This window comes from Megalobrama amblycephala, linkage group LG12 (genome assembly GCF_018812025.1).
Source record: "Megalobrama amblycephala isolate DHTTF-2021 linkage group LG12, ASM1881202v1, whole genome shotgun sequence".
Lineage (NCBI taxonomy): Eukaryota > Metazoa > Chordata > Actinopteri > Cypriniformes > Xenocyprididae > Megalobrama > Megalobrama amblycephala.
This window is the reverse complement of record NC_063055.1, coordinates 17,033,085-17,059,080: the sequence shown is the minus strand read 5'-3', so window position 1 is coordinate 17,059,080 and position 25,996 is coordinate 17,033,085. Positions and strand designations below refer to the sequence as shown.

The 25,996-nt window shown below is 36.1% G+C and overlaps 1 protein-coding gene across 1 annotated transcript in view; it reads right to left on the bottom strand.

Annotated features, from left to right (window-relative positions):
• Window positions 1–980: 980 nt before the first annotated feature.
• rab11fip1a (RAB11 family interacting protein 1 (class I) a) overlaps window positions 981–25,996 on the bottom strand; it is a 28,517-nt gene continuing 3,501 nt past the window's right edge. The window contains exons 2-6 of the mRNA XM_048209227.1: window positions 16,241–16,659; window positions 13,801–14,692; window positions 8,150–9,853; window positions 6,836–6,947; window positions 981–2,876 (exon numbers count right to left, since the gene is read on the bottom strand). Of these exons, the coding sequence (XP_048065184.1) occupies window positions 2,688–2,876; window positions 6,836–6,947; window positions 8,150–9,853; window positions 13,801–14,692; window positions 16,241–16,659 (3,316 nt within the window). The 3' untranslated portion in view covers window positions 981–2,687. The remainder of the gene's footprint in view (window positions 2,877–6,835; window positions 6,948–8,149; window positions 9,854–13,800; window positions 14,693–16,240; window positions 16,660–25,996) is intronic.

Genomic DNA, 25,996 nt, shown 5'->3' with positions numbered 1-25,996 from the left:
CATGATCCAATTTCGTGATGTTTGCAAATGGTCTTTCTGAATGTGTTTCGTTAACATGTTGCTAATGTACTGTTAAATGTGGCCAAAGTTACCATCGTTTCTTACTGTATGCATGGAGACCAGAGCCATGTCATTATTTTCATTTTTAACCCGAAAATGCTTGCAGTCTATATCATTCATGAATGCATCTTCATTCTTATTGAGTCCCTCCAACAGTGAGTAGCTTTAGCCACGCTAGCCGTGCAGCACCGACTCATTCAGAATCGAATGTTAGCAAACAAACATCGACAAAATACATGCCATACCAATGTGATCTGCTTCACAAACAGTTTGTAATGATCCATTATGAGAGTTATATTTGATGTTGAGCTTATCCTGTAGTATTTATACCTCGGTGTATCGTAAGCTTGGGTACACACACCAAATCAGCAAATTTTTTCACATTTTTATAATTTTATAATAAAAAATCCATGGGGTATTTTGAGCTGAAACTTAACAGACTCATTCTGGGGACCCCCGAGACTTATATTACAGCTTGTAAAAAGGTCACCAAGAAAAAGAAAAAAAGTCCTCATTATTCACCCTTATGTTGTTCTTTAACTTTTTCTTCTGCAGAACACAAAAGAAGATATTTTGATAAAGATTTTAAAAAGTATAAAGATAAAATGTCCAAACAATGATGGTCCAATGTTGTTTCGACTTTCATTAAATGCACAAAGACGGTCGAAACATTTTTCAAAATATCTTATTTCATGTTCCACAGAAGAAGGAAACTTGTTTTTGGAATGACACGAGGGTGAGTAAACGATGACTGAATTTTCCTTTTTGGGGGAAACCGTTCATTTAACATTTAACAGTTCATTCATGCACATTAAAATATTTAGACTCGAATACTTTTGAATTTGAATGTGTATGAACTACTGTTAAATATTGTATTAATACAAAATACCCATAAATTATATATAAAAACACAGGCTATGTGAGTTCAGCTAAGTTTTATTCAATGAATTGAGGCATAATCAAAATTACATTTCAGAAGTTATTGAAATTAAGGAACAATGACATGGAATGTTCAATAAAATGAGAAGGCACAGGTCTACAAATTATATCTTGTCCATATATGCATAGCATCTGCAATAATTAATAAGGCTTTTCATTCAAATTCAGACATGAAGGAGTTTTTGGAATGTGCAGAACCTGGTAACAGTGAAAATGCTTTGAATAGTTTAGTGAACTCACTCAAAGTGATTAACACTTGAAAGAACACAGTAGAAGCTCTTGATTATAATTGTTCTCATGACTGAATTTATATGACTGCAACACAGAAAACGGACTAATTCTGTCTAATTAAAATTAATGACAAACAAATAAAAGACATAATTAAAGGTCTCCTCATAGTTACACAAATGGACAGGGTAAGTTAATAACAAGTAAATGTTTACTCAGTCATTAAAATCATTAATAATATTAATAATAAGAATGGAACATGTAGTGGGGAGCAGATTTGTGACCGGTACTGTAGGGTAAGACCTCAGTTTTAAATCACAGATCTTTGGTTTCTCAACAGAATCTCTAGACACAGGCTACATGATACAGCGCAAAAGATCCCGGTTTGAGGAAAGTACCGCATTACCTGAAATTCAAGAAACAAAATTCTGCAAATACAGTTATTGCTTGTTCATTATTATCCATCGCAGTGTGTCACCGTATGCACATGTGCTTAAAATATTGATATCAAGCTTCTTTTTTTTTTTTAAAAAGAATGCTTATTAATCCCTGGTCAACATCACTATAATATAAAAACAAACATGTGGCATAAAACATTCAGATTTTGATTCATTTAACAGCTGACTGCCAATTCAGCTGAAAAAAGTTTAGTTTATGAAGTTTAACAAAAAGAGCAAGTATGTAGTCAATATTGACCAGGGCACCGAAAATGAACTATATGTCCAGTGTTAGAACAAAGGCCTTTCATAAGCAGAAGTATACATACAGCCAAGAAAAATATTTCTTCATTAAGGCATTTCTACAGAGGTAATTCTATAGGGTATTTCAGATAATTACTTAATATAAAAACACTATCCTTCATAAATAAAACACCCTGTTCAGGACAAAAAAAGTGCTTATAGTGTAAATGTCTGCCCTTGATTTGAGCCCCAACAGACATAAGGCCGCATCAACAGTAATGAACGCAGTAGTCAAGATCGAAACAAATCACTTCAGGGAGAAGGAAAATCTTCAAATACAAGCTTAAGACTGCAATAAATAATGCATTAAGAAGCTCTCTCTTTGCCTAAATGGAAAGGTTCACAGAAATACAATGAGATGATCAATAAATAAGATGTATTTTTTGTTGGGTAGATTTTGGAGTGAGCTGGTACCATGATCCAATCAAGAAAAAAAAGCAACCAAACAAAAACAAAAACCCCAGCATCCAAACTACAGAATTCTGGCATTTTCTAGTTGGACCTGATATCACGCATCCACATTCCACACAGTAAAAAAAAAAGTTATTTGGAAGATATTGGTGGTGAAATCAGAATGTCATGCATTAACACAAATAAACTGATTATGAGATGTGATATTACATCCAAAATCCTTGTGTGTATATCAGCCAAATCCCACAGTATTGAAGTGTCTGAGTGTTATGATCTGGGCATGGTCAAATCAAATGTCATGATCAAACCCTAACACTTGGAATTAAGTGAAAGCAGGATGGCCGGTTTTTCCTCAATGACGCGTACTAGCAGGTTATCAATGTAGTCTTCTAACTCGAGGATCCTGGCATCTTTTTTGGATAGTTCAGCCTGTTGCTTTACCACCAGTGTGATCAGTTCCTCCTGCGTGAGCTGGGTGTACGGAGCGCTTTCTCCAATCTGGATATGCAGTGAAGTGAAGGAACAGAGAAAAACAGAGAGACAATTGGTCAACTGATATACAGTACCATCAAACGTTTGGATACACATAATTGATGTTTTTCATTATCTTAAAAACTACAGATGTGCAGATAATGAATTTTGGCTGACACCAATAATTAATTACATGTTATTGGCTGATATTAAAATTCTGTACTATTTTGTCTAAATAAATAAAAATCAAATGTTTTAAATGCTACAAGTAGGCATCACAACATTATAGTGTATAGTATGTTAAATGTAATATAAAATGAATTTCCATTTTTCAGTGTTAATGAACAACTGTTCAATTAACAATTTTTAAAAATGAACTTTCAGTGAGTGTTAGATGACGACAAATGTAATCCAAACATAAAAATAGGAGAAATGAGCATGCACAATTAAATACCCAATATCAGCTGATACTGGAAAACTAGAATCAAATTCAAAATGAGAGACTATAGGGATGCATATGTCGGCCACCATATCGGTATCGGCTGATATATGTTTCTTTTTTAATGTTATCATTTTCGGCCCGATAAGAAAATGTGGTCGATATATTAAAGCTAATAAATAATGGATTATTTCCTTCAGCTCAGCCACTTCAGATACGCACTGTCTGCCATTATTGTTTTGAATTGCTTGAAATATGATTGAAATCACTTCAAAAAGGAAAATACAGTGCAACGTACAGCGCAAGTCTGTCATATAGACATGGCTTTTAATGGTGAGACTTTTGTTTTTGTAATCAGGCTCTCAAAAATTATATAAAAATTTTGATTTAGCTTTATCGGCCAATATATCAGTTATCGGCTTTCAAATATAAAGAATTATCGGTATCGGTGCATCCCTAAAGCAGCCATAGAAACAAAGTGTGCCTGATTTTCTTTACAAAACTTTCAATTCCCATTTGTTCATTGTGATTAACATCTTTTATTATTCAGTGTGCTAAATCTGGGGTCAGCAACCTATGGCACATGTACAGAGCCCCTAAAGGGACATCGTGATCAAAATAAATAAAGAAATAAATAATGAGATGGGAAGAAATATTATGTCAATGCTTTTGCGTTCTCTCGCAAATGTTTTGCATTCCCCTGAGAAGCATTGCATTCGCTCGCAAAGAACACAGTTTTTCTTCGGAACGCAAAGATTTTGAATGCAAAACATTTGCAGGAGAACACAAAAGCATTGACAAATATTTTTTCCTACCATCTCATTTTTTTCCCCCTTTACTATGTCTCTTTAGGCGAAGACGTAATTGCTGGCATGTGAGCAAAAGTGAGAAAAGTGTACTGTACATAGGTGAACAAGATTTTACCAAGTACAGCATGTTCAGGGTTTCTACAGGTTTCATCAAATCTAATTTAATGCTTTTTAATGCCTTTTTAATGGCAATTTTTTATTTTTTTAATGCCATATATATATGCCGCTAAATGTCGATAGATGACGACATACGGCAATTAGAAACTTCATCATGTCATTGTTGCATTCGCATTCTGCCAAGTGTCAGCCCTTTACATTTGTTTGCTTCTCTGCTGCTACACTTTTGCTCACTTAATATATTTTAAGCCAAACTCCCAATAAAATTGTTTCATCTATATATTTTGTCTTGTACGAGCAAAACAGTAGTTTGTCCGGAATTTTTTTTTTTGTTTTTGGTAGAAACAAATTTGTTCTGAAGCAATATCCTTTCAGAATATTGCAGCTTTGACGTATGTAAATCTGCATATTTTTGATTGATTACAACTGCATTAAATAATGTTATGGAATTTTTTAAAATATTTTTTGAAAATACAAATAAGAAATGTTAGAGGGGAAATTATATTTTAAAAATGAAACTAAACCACCACTAGGTGGCGTCAAGTAACCATCTTAATAAGTGAGTGTCACTGATTCATTCATTCAAATGATTCATTCCAATGGCTGATTCATTCAAGAATGAATGGGTCATTTAATCTTTGACTCAACCGATTCGTTCAAAACGCTGAATCAGTAATGAAAACAAGGCTGAGAGTTGCGCTTTGGTAGTACTGCTGTGAACTTTGTTTGAAACGATTTTTGGTGCTAAAATAGAACAAAAACAGTCAATGTTCCTTCTAAAATGTAAGTGGCTTAATATTAATTATTTGTTAACTGAACTGTTGTATGAAATCAGTGTCACATTTTTAATCGTGATGGTAGCCTATTTAGCAAAACAGGTCGTGTGATATTACTTACCAGTAAACTCCACATTTTGAATTTTTACTGCAGTATGTTTAACCAAGTTTCTTTTTGTGTGCTTTGCTCATGTTTCCATTTCTCCTCGAGATGCTGCGCGAGCCTCAACAGCGCAACACTGTTATCGTCAGTACATTATACAGCCTATTATTATCCACTATGGATCGCCACTAACACTAAATGAAATAAAATATTTCATACTCCCGTTTTGGTGATTACCAAGTTTGTTTTGTTTGTTTGTTTGTTTGTTTTTTTGGTATTGACTTTTTAATAAGGTCCTTGTCCGGTCGGGAGAGTAAAGTTCGAGCCCTGACGTGTTAAACCAGCACTAAAATCCTGATTTATAGCCTAATCGAGATGTTGTCTGACAAAATCACCATACACATAAAATAGACATTTGCAGTGATTTTAGCTATATGTACACGTAAAATGATCACTCAGGTTAGAAGCAATAGTAGGCCTATCTATTTTATTTGTTCTCTGACTGAGCGCACATCCTCAATGCTGAACCAGAAAGGCGGAACGAATTCCTGCGCCTGCGGCAGAAAAGCAATCTCGTGCTCGTGCGGTTGTACCAGGGGGTCTCGGACGCTAGATCAGGTTAACAAGTCGCTGTATTTGTCACAACACGCTTTCTTAGGAAAAAAAGTCGCAAAAGGGGCCTGAAAAGTCGCTAAGTTGGCAACACTGATGCAGCCTTCTGTCTACAGTTCCCAGCCCGCCGCTGTCTAAACCGGCGTTATGGCAATTTCGCACCGGCCGGAGGCAATTACCAAACTGGTTCCGTGTGCGTATCACACCAATGTACATATTTTGCAACAGCAAATCATTAATTATTTAGGCTTTATTCAAAATAAACTGGTAGTTTTTTTTCAAAACTATCTAAAAAATGTAATGCCTGTATAAATGAAATTTAATGCTTTTCAATGCCATTCAAGGCCTTGATTTTCACAAAATCCATTTAATGACTTTTAATGCTTTTCAATGCCCCGCGGATACCCTGATGTTCCTGGATCAACATCTTTGTTGATCCTGGAACACCATTCCATTCAACTAATCAGATTTGAGGGGCAAGTTTACAGTTTATGTCAAATTCAGGCTTCCAAACAGGGTTAGGTGCTTCTACATCAGTGTCATTCACCTATCATTTCCCTCTGATTTTAGGGATAAGTTTAGGTTTAGGGGTAGGGATAGGACTAAATTTTTCAAACAGGAATGTTGTTCTAGGATCAACAAAATATGTTGATCCAGAAACATGTCTTGGCAAAATCACAGTGACTAGTGAATGCACTTCATTTAGATAAAGTACCTCGCACCTACATACAGATGACACAGCTTGTTTTATTAGGAGCTATATCCTATAAACTAATTCAACCCAAGCGCTCTTTGATGACGTGGCTGATTACGTTTCTAGTGATAATCTGTCAATCATCGCTCTGACAATGTGATTGGTCCGAACAGTTTCTGTTCGGGCATAATTACTCCTCTACGGATCAAGTCCAGACCGAACTTCCCGACCTAAAAATGTTGTGGGCGGGGCTAAGTTCGGCTGGCATCCAGACCAAGTAACTTGTGTTTTGACATTTAAAGCTAATTTTATGGAAAATTGCTTCAGAAACAGCATAGTGCTTAACTAGGAAACTTAAAAATGGCACTTCATGACAAAAGGTCACTGACCCCTGTGCTAAATAGTAAGAAGGCAGTATGTAGATAAATTACGGTACCTTTGGCTTCTCAGCCATTTCCTTGATGGTGATAATCTTTGGGTCTTTCCCCACAGCAAGAACACTGGAAGACTGACTCTCTGTGGTGCTCAAGGGTTTCACTGGGTGAGGCCTGAGAAAGGAGAGATACGGACATATTAACGCAATGAACGTGAAAACTTTACTGCAAACGATGGTTAATAATTAGAGCATTTTTATTCATCCAAGAGGAGGATGTACGCTTTTAAAACAAACCCTTAGAAAATGTTTATAAAAGTAAACTTTGAAGATGTACCCACTTCATTTTAGTATTTGATTAAGGAGACATGGATATGTTTGGAAGGGCGTACCTTATTGCTCATCTCATGCTAAGAATTTAGAACTATGTATGCAAATTTTCTGTTTGCACATTTGTGAAAATGTGCAGTATACAACCACTACAGCACACTACATAGGATACTGCATAGCATAATACATGTTTGACCATTTCAGGAGAGATGAATGACTGGCAAAAAGTTAAGTAAACTTTTTAAATTTTTCACATACTAACTTTACAAAAAAAAGTGGTATAAAGTACATACTGTCTCATATACAGACAGCAGTTCTTGGCAAGTGTTAGTAAACCATTCCAAACTCACCCAATGTATAATTCCCAACAAAATCAAAAGATCAATAAAAGTACAGCAGAGAAATGTGTAAGCACCTTTGAGGTAGAGCAATTAAGAATCATGCATAATGTAAATATCCAGCAAAACAACATGATCTTCGGAACAAACGCAAATTGTGCCCCACCACTCATGCTCCCCAGTATATGAATATGTGACCTCATAGTCTTGTATGCATCAGTTTCATGTAAACTTCAATGAGTATGTTAAGTAAATCTCACATCTATAGCATTTCATATGGATCCAGTTTTATAAAATGTACACATTGTTAAGGTAATCAATATAATATAGCCTACAATAACAAAACAGAACATATAAATGGAGAAACCATTATATGTTGGAGATAGAACATATAATGGAGAAAGTTTGCTGTATTATGTGACACTGCCTCTGTTCTAATTTACACGCATCCTAAAAGACCATGACATTTTGAACCACAAATATCAACAATCAATAGCAAAACCCCAGGCCAACAATCACAATCCCAGGAAGCAGTAACCAACCACTAAGCAACCAACTGAACAAATCCCAAAGGCCAGAGATTGATTGAGGAAGTTTCAGGGTAAATAAAAGCTGCTGATTTGAAAGTTGATGGGTTTAGCACAACAACGGTGAGACTGTTAGAGGAGTTCAAGTAGTTGTTAGTAGGGGTTGGGAGAACTTTTCTCACCTTCTTGAATTAGAAACAGCGCTTCCACTACTAACTGGCTGAGGCTCTGATGGCGAGACCCAAGCACGAAGAGCAGTCTTGCCCCCAATAGGGGATTCAGATGTTACTAGGGTGGCTTCAGTTCTGCTTGCTGAAGCAACACTAGTTACAGTCAGCTCAACATCTTCAGCATCTTGTGAAGACTGAGAAACTGATCTACCCAGACTACCATTCTCTGTACCAACTTTCCCAGTAGTTGTGTACTGGCGTTTCTTTTTAAGTGAAAAATTTCTTTGAAATGAAGCTCTGGCTTGTTCAGTAAAGCTGGGAGATTGTTTTCCGCGCTCCAGTTTCGGTGCTGTGCCGTATTCAGAAAGATTTGTGAATGGATCAGTTTTCCCTTTGTTTGCAAATGCATCTTTTTTATCAGTGGTCGACGCCTGATCTTCACGATTTCCCATTTTCTTTGGGCCCCTTGTGAACAGGTCAACTTCATTTGTGGTCTGCTGTGGTAAAGCCCAGGGATCTTTAGATATTAGGTCATCACTTGGGAATGGGTCAAAAGCAGTCATTGCTTTCCCCTCGGGTTCATTAGTCAGTTTCCCCAAATGCCGTTCTTCTGGAATTTCAGCAGTTTTAAGGTAGTCTGCTTCAACAAACACATCTGTAGAAATGTTTTCATTCTGGCCCTTGTGTGGTTTCTCAACTTTGTCGTTTTCTGATGTCATGGGTTGAGCTGTTACTTGCTTGTCTGGTTGGACTTGTTTGACTGGGTCCTTTACTAATGACTGTTGTCTTGGTTTTACTGAAGGCACCTGTTTAGCTGCATCATCAGTCTTTGAATTAACATTTTGTATGGCTCTGGCAGCTGGTGTAGGCTTCTCTTTTGACTGGGAGAGTTGATGGGTAATGGCATCAGGAGTCTGAGTCATCCTTTCCATCTCCTGAGGTATATGTCTACTATGGACAGTGGGAGGTGGCTTATTTTCCATGTTCTTGGAGTTTTCAGGCTTATTTACCGTAGCATATATAGGCTCTCTGATATGACCATGTTGGAAATTAGCCTCGAATGATAGTTCTGGTGTTGCAGGGGCTTTGGGGGGCATGACTGCTTCTTTGTGTCTCACAGGGGCAGGTGGAGGTGCCTCATGATTCCTTTGGTGCTGGTTAAGGTTTGCTGAGGTTCTGTCTTTTAAGACCACGGATTTATTTGACATCGGCCTCTCCGGTCCATCTACATTAATCTCTTCAGAGAAATCCCAGTTCCTCTGGTTTACCTCTGCAATAATATGGTCCCAACGTGTCTGACTCATCACCCCATGCCTCTTCTTGGGAAAGAGGGTTTCATAGTCTGGCAGAGGAAGAGCAGGCCTTTGACTATTTTTGGAGTTCTGTGTATGCACTTGTCCCCCATTATCAGGATGGCTTTCAGTCTTGGACGAGCCCCTATGATTACCAGGGGGTAGAGGAGCCTTTCGCTTCTTATCAGATTTGGGAGCTGAGAGGTTTTCCATGCTGGACTCACTTGATTCAATGAAAGTTCTCTGAGGTTTAGGAGGTGCCAAAGAAGAATGAAGATCAGAAAACATACCAAAAGACTCAAATGATTTAGTAGAGAGGTTTGGGGAAAGTGGAGAAGCGTGGATAGTGCTCTGGGTGTCTACAGAGTCTGAAGGGGATTGGGAATAGCTATTATCGGTTTCAGGCAGTACACTCAGAGCCAATCTGCCAAAGAGTAAAAACATAAAATGGTCAATTTACAGCTATACCAGTGCTTACAATCCAATATGTTTCTGCTGGACATTACTACTGCAACTGATAACACTAAGTTCAATCCATTTAATACATACAGCACAGGACCCTCCTTATCATTACTCAATGCCTGACATTAACACTTTACATGAACATCTGAACACTCAAAACAATAGAAACAATGTCTTTCTTTCTATTAAATGACATAATATTATATGTATGTGTATCTTTTTAATAAAAAAAACTGATTTCTACAACTGATTTATTAATGAAAATATTAATCTTTTATTTCAATTCTAGTCTTTAAACATAAACCCCAGATAGACAGGAGGAAACGTACCCTGCACTTCCAAATCTAAAAGGTCCACACAAACAAAGGCAACAAAGCAGATTCCTGTCTCTATCTATTCTCAGCTTTTAGAAAATTAGTTACTCACCATAATAGTTAATCACCACAAAACTGAAGTTTCCTAAAATCCTTAAAACTCCCAGTACAAGAAAAAAAAAAAAAGAAGAGTAATCTTTGAGACCTTTTCCCCCAAGACAATGTCTCTTAGTCACTGCCTGTCTACAAGATCATCATCTTTCACAACTTGTTTCACTCCATACCAGAAGTCTAGCACCTGACGATCCAGTCCACATTCCTTCCTCCAACTAACCAATCAAAGGGCTTTGGCCAAACAGGTTAAGTAAGTTACACAGGGTCAAATGCAAATCATTTAATACAATAAAACCTATTCTGAGTGCACTTTGTGTCCATAAAAATGAACAGACACTTAATGCCATAAATAAAGTATACATTTAGTATGCTTTGGATCAGGTGAAATTCTGCACAATTTATATCGGTCTAAAGTATTACAGGCACTCTCAACAGAAGAATGAACGTAGAGCTGTTTATTTGACTAAAATCACTGTGATACAACATGTTCCACTTTCACCCAAGGGTATGAAACTCTGAACTATGAAAGGGTATGATACCTGAACCCCCACATCTAGTTGAGAAACAATGATCTCATCCAATCCTTACAGACAGCCCACCCCCATACACACACACTTTCACAATGGGATACAGCTGTGCTGAGAAACAAAAACAAAAATGCTAGAAGCTAATGGAAGCCTTTGGACACGAAACACTTTCAGTAAAAACCACAGTGTGTAGCAATTTTTGAGCCGTTTCACTAAAACTACTTGTGCACTTACTCTCTTGACCTGTTAGGCTGCATTTACACTGCAAGTCTTAATGCACAGATCCAATCTTTTGACCATATCCGATTTTTTGGCCAGTGTGTTTCGGGTTTTGAATGGCCATGCTATTAAAATTATTTATATATTCCACGTCGGGTGGTCACGATTACCTGCCAGAATGGATAAGTTATCAGCTGCCAGTGTCATGGGTGTTTTGCAGCGTGAATTCTGACTGAACGAATATAGACTGGAAAATAAAGGTAATTTGCGTTTGTTATTTTATCTACACTCGTCAAATCTAGAATTCTGAAGGGAAATAAAGTAGCAGGTAAGATTACATTTATTTGAACGAATGATAAAGAGAGAGCGAGTGAAGGAGAGAGCACACACAAGAGAGTAGCCAGTGAAGCTTTTGGTTTATTAAAATAAAAAAATTAAACAAAAAATAAATAAATAAAATAAAAAACACACGGCAGTCTCTTTTAAATTAAATGGGCAGAGGATGAATTTCAGCTGCTGAATGTGTGTGGTGCAATTCAGTTTCTACCTCTACCTCAATAACAAAGCTGTGAATTTTTAGTGCAAGTGCATACAGACACTGCTTCATAATACAAAATTAAAGCTACCTTTTTGTAAGCAAACGCGTCGCCCTTGCCTTGTGGTGGCTTGGAATTCCAAATGGAATCGGATATGCGTGTTTAGACGTATGTCGCATGTCCAGAGATCGGATATGCATCTGATTTAAAACCACATTTGGAAGTGGCTCAGATCGGATGCAAAACAATTGGATCTTGTGCGGATTTTTGTGTTTACACGTATGCAACTAATTTCGATCTGTGTCAGATGTGAGCAAAAATTTTTTTTTTTTTGTGCCAGTGTAAAGTAAGTATTAGTGTGCTCAATTTCAGATCTTCTGTTATTAACCATCTTCTTAAAGCAATTTTCTCAAGGGGGCTGTGTTCCTCTTTAAGAGGAGTAGAGTAGACAGAGGTGAGGGGAGTTGAGTTTCAGCCTGGGTTTTCCTCAGCTCTCAGGTGTCAAGATACTAACTGCATTACAGGGCAGCCTGATACATCATTCAGCATGCGGTAGGCTGAATATAGTACAGATAAAACCTCTAAATCTTTAGTTCTTTAGCATCTAATAAGAATGCTAAAAAATATGGTGTTTAAAATAAAACAATGCTCAGACAGTTCCCTGGGGTTGCATTAGAGCTGGCTAATATGGTTAATATATATATGCAAAAGGAAAGTCACATCTATCTAATAACTGTTTCCACTATGATCCCTTTGTTTGTTCAAAAAACAAAAAAGGTCAAAATAAGTGTTTTGCTTATATATATATATATATATATATATATATATATATATATATATATATATATATATATATATATATATATATATATATATATATATATATATATATCTCATTCATAATGTACAAATATTCATAATAGATCATTCATGTGTTCAAAATTTGTGTCAGTAGTATTTTAATGTTTTTAAAAGACGTCTCCTATGCTCACGAAAGCTGCATTTATTTGATTAAAAAAATAAATAAAGTAAAAACAGTAATATTGTGAAATATTATTACAACTTAAAACAACTCTACATTTTAAGATATATTAAAATAGAAATGTCTTTCTTTTAATTTGAATTTTCAGCATCATTACTCCAGTCTTCAGTATCACATGATCCAATGATTTGGTGCTCAAGAAACATTTCTTATTATTATCAAATGTTGAAAACAGTTGCTCATTATTATTATTATTATTATTTTTTTTTTTTTTTTTTTTTGTGGAAACAATATATATATGCTGAGGATTCTTTGAGGAAAGTTCAAAAGAACAGCATTTATTTAAAATAGAAATCTTTTGTAATATTATAAATGTCTTTACTGTCATTTTTAATCAAATTAAATGTATTCTTGCTGAATAAAAGCATTAATTTCTTTCAAGAAAAATCTCAATAATCCCCAGACTTTTGAACGGCAGTGTATAATATAATAACTGAAACCGTAAGCACAGTAAAAATGTAGTTAAACATAACTAAGGTGTTTTTTTTCCACTAACTGAATACAAGGATTCACCAATATAACAATGTACAGTAATTAACAGAAATATTTAAATCTACTTATATTTTTACTAAAACATTTTAATAAAAATGAAACTTATCAGACCCAATGCCTTTCTTGGCTACTATTAAAACAACTGTCTTTATCAACAGACACGGATGTACTGTGGGTTACGTAACTGAAGCATTTTTAAATGTCAAATAATGTCCATTGTTTAGGTTATTTTAAGAAGGCCTACACCTTTTATGTATTTCTATTAAGTCACCTCTGCCTGTGATTATGAATATCCACACTGCACAGGAACCCTCCAAAACTGCCTCCCTGATATTAATTTTTAGATTTATTTTAATGTAGTAGATATGGTTTGGATTGCAGTCTTTGTGTTAAACGGGTCGGGTACAGAATTAAATTAGTGTTGCTGTTGATTAACGTGTCGGGTGTTCTGGAAGGTACTGCAGGTGCAGAGGGTCACCAAACAGAACCCGTGCAAGACTCTGGTTAAACTAGTCTAACAAGCACTACGGGAAAGTTAGTGGTCAATGAACTGTGCATTAAAATCATCACTGTATCGCCTAATATTATATCACCAGCAAATGCATTGCTAATAAGCGACTATTCACCCAGCCATAAATTAGTGGTTATTCAGTATGTGCACTTACCTTGGCTTGACGGCAGACACTTTTGCTGTGCGACTGGGGAAAACACTAGCGGGTGGTGTTGGGGTGAGGGTGGTCCTAACGCCCCTCCGTGGGTCCGTGGATCTCTCTTCTGGGACAGAGGCTGGAGTATCCGGTGTGAGGGGAATGTCTTCAAAGGGGTTTGTGGAAGAGGGCTCATCCAGACGTTTGGGTTCATTCATTGCTTCCTCTCTCTTCTCCTCCTTCTTTCTTCCAATGCCAAAGAGAGAGGAGAGGCGTTCAGTTACCCTGTTCTCCTCCTGGTGCCGCTGCTCCTCGGCTCGCTGCGTCTCCTCCTCACGGCGCTTCTTCTGCAGCTCTTCCTCTTCCTTGCGCTTCTTCTCCTGCTCTTCAAGTCTGCTTTTCCTCTCTTCCTCTTGTTTTCTCTCTCGTTCTTGCTGCTTCCTCAACTCTTGTTCTTCCTGTCGATTCAGCATCTCTTGAAGGCTTCTTACTTCGGGTTTCCTTCCCCTCTCCTCCTCCACCACCTCTGCACGACGCTCCAGCGAGCTGAGGCTCCTGCCCTCTAGATGGCTCTGTGGGACAAGAGAAGTTTTGTCTTGCACTTCAGGCTTGTATGAGGGGATGCTTAGGCCTTTCAATGAGTCGATGGAGATATCGGAAGTATTTCGTTGATGGTATTTACGAACATCCTCTACTGAACCCTTTCCTGAGCTGTTCAGACTGAGTGTGGAGCCAAAAGCTGCTTTAGGTTCTTGTTCCTCTGCATAAACGTGGCTGCCGTTGATACAGAGGTTATTCTGCTCCGGTATGTTTTGTTTAGAGCGGCTCAGAAGAGAAAAGGGGCCAAGAGACACTTTGCTATCTGAGCTGTCAGTGCGCTTGTGTCCCAGAATTTTAAACTTCTTTTTCACTGCAAAGAGAAAATAAAAGACAATATGTATTAAAACTGCAATGTCCTTGAGGTCCAAAATGTATTTGGATAAAGTGACACTTAAAAATGTCTAACTGCATTATTTTAACAACGAAAAAATCATTAGCAGTGACTTTTTTAAATTACAACTAGTATCAAGGCAAATATTAGAAGATGTATGAGCTACTTATCAAATTATATTTATATAAAAAAACTGAGTACAAACTAAAATTTAAAATTAAGGTGTTTTTTCCTCACTGTTTTTCTAGCGGAATACAAAGAAAAATATATTTAATAATTTTAGTTTTGTAACAATACACAGTAACAAACATAAGTATTTACCTACTTAAACTAGGAATAAATAACATGTAAAAATATATATTAAAGGTGCAATATGTAAGATTTTCTGTCCGCTAGAGGTCGCTAGAGGCCTATTCAAAACAAAGGCGTAGCCTGATGATGCCAAGTTTGAGCGCGGAATCTTGGGACATGTGGTCTTCACCTCACAGCCGGTGGAAAACAATTGGGATAGAACTCAGGAAGAAATCATGTTCATGGATGCGATTATTAACGTTACTGTAGTATGAAGCAGAGAAGGACCGAGCGTTGTGGGAGCTGAACGAGGCAGCTGGAGTGATTACGCAACACACGCTTCACGAGCAGCGGAACTTTTATTATGCCGCAGTCGCCGGCGCTGCTTTTCCGGTCATGAGTATGAGGTAACGCAGCACTGTTTATCATATTAGATACATTTCAGTGTGTTGAAAATGTTATAACGTTACTCTGTGCGTTCTGTGCGTTCGCTCAGTGGCTGCTGTGTTGCACCCTGCAGTAAGCTAGATTGATTTTAGAATATCATATTAAATGCTGGATGGCTTGTGTTGATAAATTGCATGCAATTAATTTTAAAACGTATTGTATGATGGTGAAAATTCTGTATTACTGTTACTAAAGCTATGTTATTAAGCTATGTTAGCTACTTCACAAAATAGTGTTTTTCTCTGAAAATATATATTATATTAGTTTTCTGTCTATAAATATATCAAAACAGTTGTTCCCTTGCCTATTAAAACATGGTTTCTACAAAATAAAACTGGAAACTGAGGTTAACGCGGGTATGATGCAATTGACAGGCGACTCCTCACTCGTCCTGGAGCTTTGGTTAAAATTGCAATTTTCTCATGATTTACAAATAGTTGCAAACATTTGGGATATTGTAAGTACTCAAGTGAACAAAATATATAACACTGGCCTAGTGGTTTTTGGATATTTTACTGAAAATTCTTACATATTGCACCTTTAAAATAAAAGAGGATTATTTTAAATTGTGATAATATTTCACATTATTACTGTTTTGTTTTACTGTATTTTTCATCAAATAAATACAGGCTTGCTAGGCATAAGAGAACATTTTAAAATGCATGATCAATATAGTAACTGTGGATTAAATGTCAAAATACTTTTTATACATCATAACTATGCAAACTGGTCAAAGCAGACATTTAAAAAAAAACACATTTGGACAAGATGCATAACCTTTGACCTTACCATCAGGAGAGTCCACATTAAGGCCGGACGATCTGCTGCTGCTGAGTGAACTGTTCTTCTCAGGCAGGGTGCCCAGGGTTGACATGGACTGGGACACATTCCTTTGGAGGTTTGTTTTTGGTCCAAAAAAGGATTTCAGTTTTGATTTCTTCTTAGGCGAGTCTGAACTGCCCTCTTCTTCCCCTTCACTGTCTGTTCCCACTGTGGAGGGCACGATCGCAGAAGCAGAATCCGACAGGCCGTCTTTCTTCTTTCCACGGATTTTATCCTTGAGCTTGGAGATGCCGGAGCGAGGCTTGTCTGCCATGGAGAGGTCAAACATGCTGGCTGTCAGGTTATTCCTCATGAACTGAATGTCCAAAAGAACTTCCCCTCTGTCTTTCTCCTGTTTACCATTCTTATCCACCAGCTTGTACCAACTGCAAAGAGAATCAAACAAAGTCTTCATTAGACAACATGAAAGTTTTTTGTTGTTGTTGGGGTCCTATTATGCTTTTTTACATTTTCAACTTTCTTTAGTGTGTAATGTTGCTGTTTGAGCATGAAAAATGTCTGCAAAGTTACAAAGCACAAAGTCACTTCAAAGGGAGTTATTGTCTATGTTAGTAAGCACAGTTTCTGATCACCATGAAACACCTCCATTGTAGTCTTGAGTTTTCTTCCAGGAACATGTACGTCACAATATTTTTCATTTAAATAACTCCCACTGAAGTCATACGCTAAAAAAGGGCGGGACCTGGTTGAGTTGTGTTAGTAATGTGCTGAAACTCATGGTCATGGTAAGGGGCCTGACATTTTCGAAACACACTTGAAGCGGTTAACCAATCACAACACACTTGTCCAGCTGACCAACAGAACACATTGTGTTTTTCAGAAGGAGAGGCTTCACAGAGTCAGGAAATAAACAGAGCATTACTGACAGACTGGGAAAAGAGGTGCTGCAGTAATGTAAAATATGTGAAAAATGTGTTTTTGAACATTCAAACATGAACCCCTATTCTAGTAAACCCCAAATCAAAATCAAGACTTTGAAAAAGGACATAATAGGTCCTTTTTTAGAATGATCATTTATTTTAATTATTTCAGCATATTTAAAGTCTTACTTTTAAATCACATTAAAGTATTGTTATTGCTAACTAAAACTATTTTAAAAAATGCTCATTGAAAAACAATACAATAAAAATACAAATATTTCATAAAAATGTAAACTTTAAAAACTAAAAAACAATGTACTGGCAACTAAAAAGCTGAAGAACTAGAATTACTAAAAACAATAAAAAGTTAAAATAAAAAAAGTAAAAAAAAAGTTAAATATTAATAAAGAACAATAAAAAGACAAAAGCACATACAATTATGAAAACTTGAACTAAAATTAATATTGAACATATAAAATAATAGCCAATACAACAGCTAACCCAAAATATTAACAAATAAATAATACTAAAATAACACTGCATGCAGTCAAACTAACGATATTATACGACAAACGATATTTTTACTAGTGGGTGAAGGACACTATAGTTCATTTATGTAAGTGAGGATAGCATAATAAAGCAAACTGACATATAACCAAAAATTCTTCATACAGTGGACTACCAGTAAAATTTATAAAAATTTGGAACCAAAAATTATTCAGACACTTTGACCTGACCATGTTTTGCTTAAGTGTTATCTGACATAATTTTCTGACACAGATCTTGCCATATTGTATTACAATTTTTTAAAACTAAAGTGAATAAACTGTATTAATGAATTAAATGTTCAAGGTGTCTGAATAAATTTTGGTTTGACTGTATGTCACATGTCAGATATGAACATTTTACATATGCCCTGTTGCAATTTTTTTTTTGCCTTTTGTAAAGAAATTGTTGCATATATATTATAAAAATAAAATAAAAAAATAAAAAAAAAGTTTAAGGAGTTATAAGTCAGGGTATGATACTTTTTTTTTTTAGTTTTAAAATGATTTGCTATATAATTATATAGGATAAATTCATTCATTCAAATGGTGGTGGGATCAAAAATAAATTGCTGTATACAAAAAGAGAGGCCAGAATTTCACATGGGAACTCCCAGTAAATGATCCAGGTCACAGATGCCTGCCTACTGAATGAAATAAAGGGAAAATGTCCGTTTATCCCACGCTTGTCCCCTAATTTCTGCTCGGCATTTTTTTCAACAGAGCAGCAGGTAGGAGAGTTCTAGAGTTCAGTATCTGCAATCGTGAACAAGCCATTATCCACCCACGCTGTTGTCATAATAGACTCCTGAACACAGGGATCATGGGTAGTCTACAGTCACACTGACACCAAACAACGGCTCCCACAGACGAATCTGATTAAACATGGCATGTGCTCAGAGGAAGCAGCCGCAGCAGAATTCCAAGCATTTAGGTTTGGACCCCCACAGGACAAGAGCTTTGGACAGACTGCTACTACAATTTTAACAAACACATTTTTTTTTTTTTTTTAGAATAACATGTGAGAGAGATTCAGCAAGTAATCAGTTATGTTGTGCATCATATGCAATCATTTTCCAGCAAAAGTATGTTTATGACTCTATAGAGTTACATTATAGCTGTATAATTTCCAGCTTGTTGCAATTTATTTTTCTTTTTGTACATTTTCTATTTGAATGTAAAAAGTATTTAATGAAAAATGAAGAATATATATTTATATAACCCATGTTTGTCAACATGGGTTATATAAATATATAGTATGTCAACTTTTTCACTCACCAGCCAATTTGACTACTAAATTTTTAAGTAACCAGCCCTTCAGAACTTCTAGCCTAAAGAAAAATATAAGAAATAAGCCAGATTATCAAAATCACATTAGATTTAAATATATTAATTCAGTAACACTTTATTTTTCAGTGTCCTTATTACACATTACATGTAATTACTAGTAATTACAATAAATTGTGCATAATTACACGCAACTAACCCTACACCAAACTCTAATCCATAATCCCATAATAAGTACATGTATTTTATTATTACTCCGTACTTAAATGTATAATTACACTGAAATTACACTGTAACCATTAATTCTTATTAAATATGATTCAGAATCACTTCTGTTTCACGACAATCAATCATTGTTTGTGGATACCATAAAAATAAAATAGAATAGAAAAAAAAAAATGAAATTCTCTGTGACTTCTATTATAAAACAGCATTGATTTTGTTGTAATTTCCAAATATAGTTACTCCAAAATTAATGTTTAATGGTAAACACATTGAAGATTAGCAGACAGGCAGTCAAATCATAAAGTGATCCGCTGTTTTTCCACACAAAAGTCAATGTACTGTGGCCAGCTAGTGTCTTTAGTACTGGTATGACCAACAAGCAGATTTTCAGCCTTACGTTTTGGTATCAAATTAGACCAATCTACATTTTTATGTAACTGACATAAAGATATGAACAGTCTTGAAGAAAAAAAAAAAAAAAAAGTGATGACTAAATTGCAAAAGTAGTCTTATCAGTTTATGAAACCGGCCCATGAACTCAGCGTACTGAGTTCATGGGCTCTTCTCTATTGACATTTATTAGAAAAGCCAACCCATTCTCACTTCAAATGTGTCTGATAATGATAAGGAAAAAAATTTAGTGTTTTGCTGTGCAGAAACACTTCACTTGTGTTTATTTCAAATAATAATACTCTCATAATTCAAAATACTCTCATTTATGCTTGGAATCGCATCAAAATGGGAAAGACTTGAGAAGCCCAAGCAGGAAACACAAACTATCAGTCCGTTAGTGGACCGTATACACTCAGACCACAGCAGGAAACTCAAATCTGGAGTTTCGGGGTGTGGAAAGAGTAACGGGAAATCATGCCTATCAGCAGTCGAAGCTCAAGGAATGTTCTTCATGATGTCACTGCTTGGAATTTGATAAGGAAAGTTCTTTCAAGATAATCCAGACCTATTTACATTATCTCCTGCTCTAAAGTTTGTTTGGACCAAGGGGACGTGAACAACAGATGCTTGACAAACGCAGTACAGAACATCACATCTACAGATATTTAGGACATGACCTTTTTCTTTTAAAATATCACCTTGCAGTAAAATCCATTTTTATAGTCGCTTTCACATGCATTAATCTTCAATATATCATTCTCTCACAGCTCTCAGAAATCGATCCAAATGGTCATGCCTGAAAGTTCTTTGTTATCTGAGACAACATTCGAAAAACTTGACGGATGGACTTCAAATGAGCATCCAACACATTCCTCGCAGCTTATCTAACACCCCTCACACACTGGTTTATCTCTTTATACAGGGAAAAACTAAAACAAACAAGTGCGGCTCCTAATCTAACTTCACCAGCAATCATTAACTCCGTCTGAGAAGGGAACAGTGAACTACACTGTGTTTTTACCAAGAACAGCCTTCTATCATGAGATAAACACAAGTCACATTTATACAAAAATCCAGGAAGTAGATCTACTAAATGATTTACTTCAGAGTCACATAATGAAGATGACATAAGTTTGGTTTAAGTGATCATTTCATGCACGCAAAGGACGAGCCTTCATCTATTATTTTACTCTTTTTAAGGGACTAAAAGAAGGCTATCAAATGATGATAGAAAACACTGCATCATGCACTACAACACAATCAGATCCCAGAAGTCCAATAGCCAAGCAGCATGTCATGTTACTCCGTGATTTACACATCATCTTATGTTGTGTTTGGGCTTGTTCGATACCACCTGCTTTAAATGAAGACATGCGATCTACAATGGTTTACTAATATTCACAATAGGGCTGGGCGATAAATCGCATGCGATTGTCACGCGCATTTCGTCAGTAAAGCCGGTTCCCTGATTACCGCTAAATCGCCATCACCTGCTTTCAAATGGAGCGGCATTTAATAGACAGAGCCGTAGTTCACTGACAAGCTACGCAATATCACGTTCATTATCGAAGGCGATTCATCTGCGATAATGAACGTGATATTGCGTAGCTTGTCAGTGATCTACGGTTCTGTCTATTAAATGGCAGGTGATGGCGATTTAGCGGTAATCAGGGAACCGGCTTTACTGACAAAATGCGTGTGACAATCGCATGCAATATATATCGCCCAGCCCTAATTCACAAAGTTACAAACCAAAACGTGGCACAAAAGCATCATGTGTACTGTTTACACGTATGTCTGCAGTGTATATGTGGATCATTAATGTGTATGTTCAGTTCTGGTTTAGTTTTCACTGTGTTCTGTCCCCGTTTTTCCATCTTGCTGCAGCCTGCGGTGGACATCCAACCCAGCCCACATCTAAGTGTGACGTCAGAAGCCAGGCCCATGCTGCCCTGCAGCCGATTCTTAAGATTTTATTGGTCATGTCAATCACAGTACTGATTGCCTACACCCAACACTGATCCCTAAAACTACCCGTCACTGCAAACAATGAAATTACCTCCAGGGCGGGATTTCTGGTGAAGTGGTTTAGTGGGGAGTCACAAGGTGACGTATTAGGCATGGGCGAGACTTTTATCGTCACACTTGGATGTGGGTGGGGTTGGATGTAATCTTTTCCCTAATTGGTTTTGCTGTCTGTGTTCCCCAGTTAGTTTCCTTGGTTTTTAATTAGTTCCACGCACCTGTTTCTGTTCAGTTGATGACCCTCCCGGTGTATTTAAGCCCTGAGTTCTTTCTGTTCGGTGTTTGGCTTCATTGCAGACACTTACAAGTCTCTAACTGAAACAAATATGCTTGCTGTATTCTGCTCGTTGAGACCTTTTCAACAACATATAGCCGTGTTTCCATCGCAGGAACTTTGGGGTGGTACTCGGTGTGATTCGACCACAGGAACCAAGGTATAAATGAAGTTCTAGGTAAAAATTTCCCCCTCAGAAAGTCTCTGCTCACGAGGTAGTAATTTTTTCAAAGTCCAGGAACTTTCGAGGGTGGGACTTGGCCGCTGAACATGCTGATCGTTTGAGTTCACAGTGCATTTTGATTGCATTGGAGTTGACTCCATGCAGCATTTCATTTCAACCACCATTTTTAAATGGCTGTTGTGGTACGTGCAGTAAGAGTTGTTTGCTATTCGAATCAACATTGGAGTTTAAAAAAAATACAACAAGGTTCAGGCTTTATTAAGCTTATATGCAGAGGACAAAATCCAGCGGGAACTGGAAAGTCACGCGCAGTCCTACGTCACTGGACTTAATCTTAACGTTACTTTAGATGGAAAAAAGTTCCTGGGACAAATTGTTTTGGGTAATTTCAATGGAAAAGCAGCTTATGACAAGTCAATCTGTTATGTACTATGATAATATCACATTTTCATGTAAAGCAGTTATTTTGGAGCATTATTCAATAATTCAGTAATTATTCAATAATTAAAAAGTAAGTGTATAATAAAGAGCGTTATATGTCAAAAATAAAACTCTAAAACGCTCTTAAAGGAGGGCTTCCTCTTAATAAAATAACGCTGAGCTATTAAGAGTATTTACGTTATTACTGTAAAAAAAGAAATAAAATCATAAACATGTCTTACATAATGCTAATTTAAAGTAATAATTTAATTTACATTTGAATTAAACTAGCCTAACCTTGCTGTGAATTGGGCACATAAGGGTTAACAGGAATCATGAGTTCTCACCGATTCCTTTTATTTGTATCAGGTAAACAAAACCATGTTTACAGAGAAACTTTAAACCAAGGGCCCAGCCACTGCGAGACTGCAAAACAAACTGGTGCAGCAAGTTTCATCTGCTCATTTATTTATGGGATAACAAATGATTTCATAAAGAGTTTGAGAGGTCATGTGGCATGGGAATGCTTGGCCTAGATAAAGGCATAGCAAAATAATTAGAAAAATGATCCACTGATGTTAAGAATTAACCACACCTTAGTCTACATGAACCTGGACTGGTAACACAAAGATTATGGATAACTGATACCGGCGAATCAATAGATGGAGAGGCGCTAAAACGTGACAGGCCCAGGACTTTAAATTGGCTTGGAAGTGGGAAAACAGTGCCATATTAAATTTAGATAAGAACAGTTTAAAATATTAATATTATTAATATATCATTAATACCACAATAATATTGCATTTCTGTCTCGGATATTCTTATAAAAGAGACAATAATCAGCTGATCCACACCTCAATGTCAGAGCTGCCATATCAACATTACCCTGAAGTAGGACAGTAACTCGACACCAGCAAGCTCTAAGAAAAAGAGGAGGCAAAATTCAATCCCTTGTGTGCCCATTTAATGAGAGGGAGAAAGAACGAGAAAGAAAGTGAGATGTCTAGCAAAAAAAAAAAAAAAAAAAAAATACAAAATGCTTGCAGCGCACAATACTATAATGAAGCGCCAGTGCCAACATTTACAGCTTTTGCAGACTGTCAATATTATTTGATACTAATATGGAGGACTCTTTGATTACGAAATAAACACATCAAGCTAGAAACCTCTCTACTGTCCACTGGGTGTCTGTGTGTCATCAAGCTAGAATTTAACAACGCTCATGGTTCTGGACTTGATAAAGATGCTGTGAGGAAAAAGATCACATAAGTAGCCGAATCCAGCTTCGTGTTACCGTTTTTGAAAAACCATGGTAGCTATGAAATAATTTGACAATGCAAATAGGTGAAAATATCTCTGTCGCTTAGTTAAATCTGACACTTCTATACTTGAGCTCTCAGCCAATGATGCACTGGAGCTATGCAAGGAATGGAAATGTAAAAATAAATGTATAAATAAATATGGAAATAAATACATAAGGAAAGAAATAAACAAAAAATTAAAGAATAAAAGATAAAAAAAAAATACAGAAAATAGTAAAAGGAAAAAGTAATACAAAACATATTAAAATAAATTATATTTGTTTTATCATGTCATTTATTCCTTTATTTATTATCCTATTATTACAATTATTAATCTATTTATTTACATATTTATTAGACTGCCTACACCAAGTGCAACTAGCCTGCTTTGTTGGCTGAGGCTATTTACACTAACTCCGCCCACCATTGTCTGAGAAACAAAATTACAGTGCTGTGGAGAGTAAGGCAGGTGGCGCTAGTTTATGACACGATCAACCTGGCTTCGAATCTGATAAATACAATCATATACACTGAATTTGTTATCATCACAATGTGTTATACAATACACAAATGCTATCTGCCATAAATAGCATCTAACACTAGCCTATTTGCACTTGTGTAAAGAAGTGTAAAGAAAATACTTTTTTACACTTTGTAAATAGCATCTATCACTATTTGCACTTTATTAATTCAACATTTTTCCTCATAAAACAGAATTAGAAAATAGTTTATTATAATAGTTTCCACATACTGGCATGGAAGTTATAGACTTTAACGAAAACAAAACGGTAAACAGTTATTTTTAATTCTTTGTTAGGGTTGGGAATCAAAAATCGATTCCAATTCTGAAATCAGATTATAAAATTAATTTCAATTCCTCTTATCGATTCCTGTGTGAGCATTTTAATGTGATTTTAAACCATTCAAGCACAAGAAGAAGCGAAAGATATCTCAATTTGGTACTTGCACGCTGTTTTCTGAGCACACATTCAAAGCGCGCACACAGAAAGCTGCCTCTCATGTTGTGCTTGAATACTGAACCGAGTTGCCGTACGCGTCTTGCACTTGAATGGACAAATACACAAATAATTATGTCAAAATATCCTCGTAAACAATCAGTTTTGTCTCAAGTGAATGTAAATAGTTGAGAATACTATAGAATACTACAGAAAATAAAAGAATAAAACCTCTGACCTTCAATGCTAATAGATTACAGTTAATATGACAGGCATACAAGACTTATCAGATCTGAGATTATTATGGGAGAAAAGTCATTCAGTGATACTTAAGACAATACCTCCATCAAAACACACCCGCTTGAAATAATCACACATTTTAAGTGTTTACATTCATTCTGAATATCCCATTACATCATAAGGAGTTTTGCATTCCAATTTTACATAAGCCTACGTGGATACACCCAAACACTCACGTCACAGCTATTAACATACTTCACCATTACATATAGTCTCAGGTACAGTACACACCTGCTTTAAATGGCAACCATGTGAACTGGGGCAAACCCAAGGCAAACAGACTGATCTTACACGTCTCTTTCACTCTTTGCTCTGAACCAGAACAGAAAGTCAAACTAAAAGGCAAATAAAGAGTGTCTGTATTTGAATAAAGAGCAGCCATCATTACCATTGAAAAAGAACAAACTTTGAAAATTATTATTTTATATTATTATATTATTATTATATTATTACTACTACTATTATCACCACCAGTATTATTATTATTTATTAACATTACACATTGTTCTGTTGAACACTGGATTTTTCATACAATCATAATATATTTCTATCATAATTGTCACTCTAATACATTGCAAGCAAACCTTTTTTAACAGAATGCCATAAAATGCTTTCAGTTTTAATATTAATTGTGTAGCTCTAGTGTCTATATGTTGAATTAGAATTTAAATTTACTAAACTGCATGAACCAGATCTACCAAAAGGAAAAGAACACAGTGTTCACACACACACACGCACACACACACACACACACACTACTCTTACAGGTGGTGGAAAGTAAACACTAATGTATTTTATACACTATTAGCCCAACCTTGGGTGTCACTCATGCTTGTCAGTTAATGACTAGTAAAGTTTTGTTGTACTGGGCTGGGTGGAGAGGAATGTAAAAATGTCTTTATGTGTAATACAGTTAGACTGGTTGTGTAAGA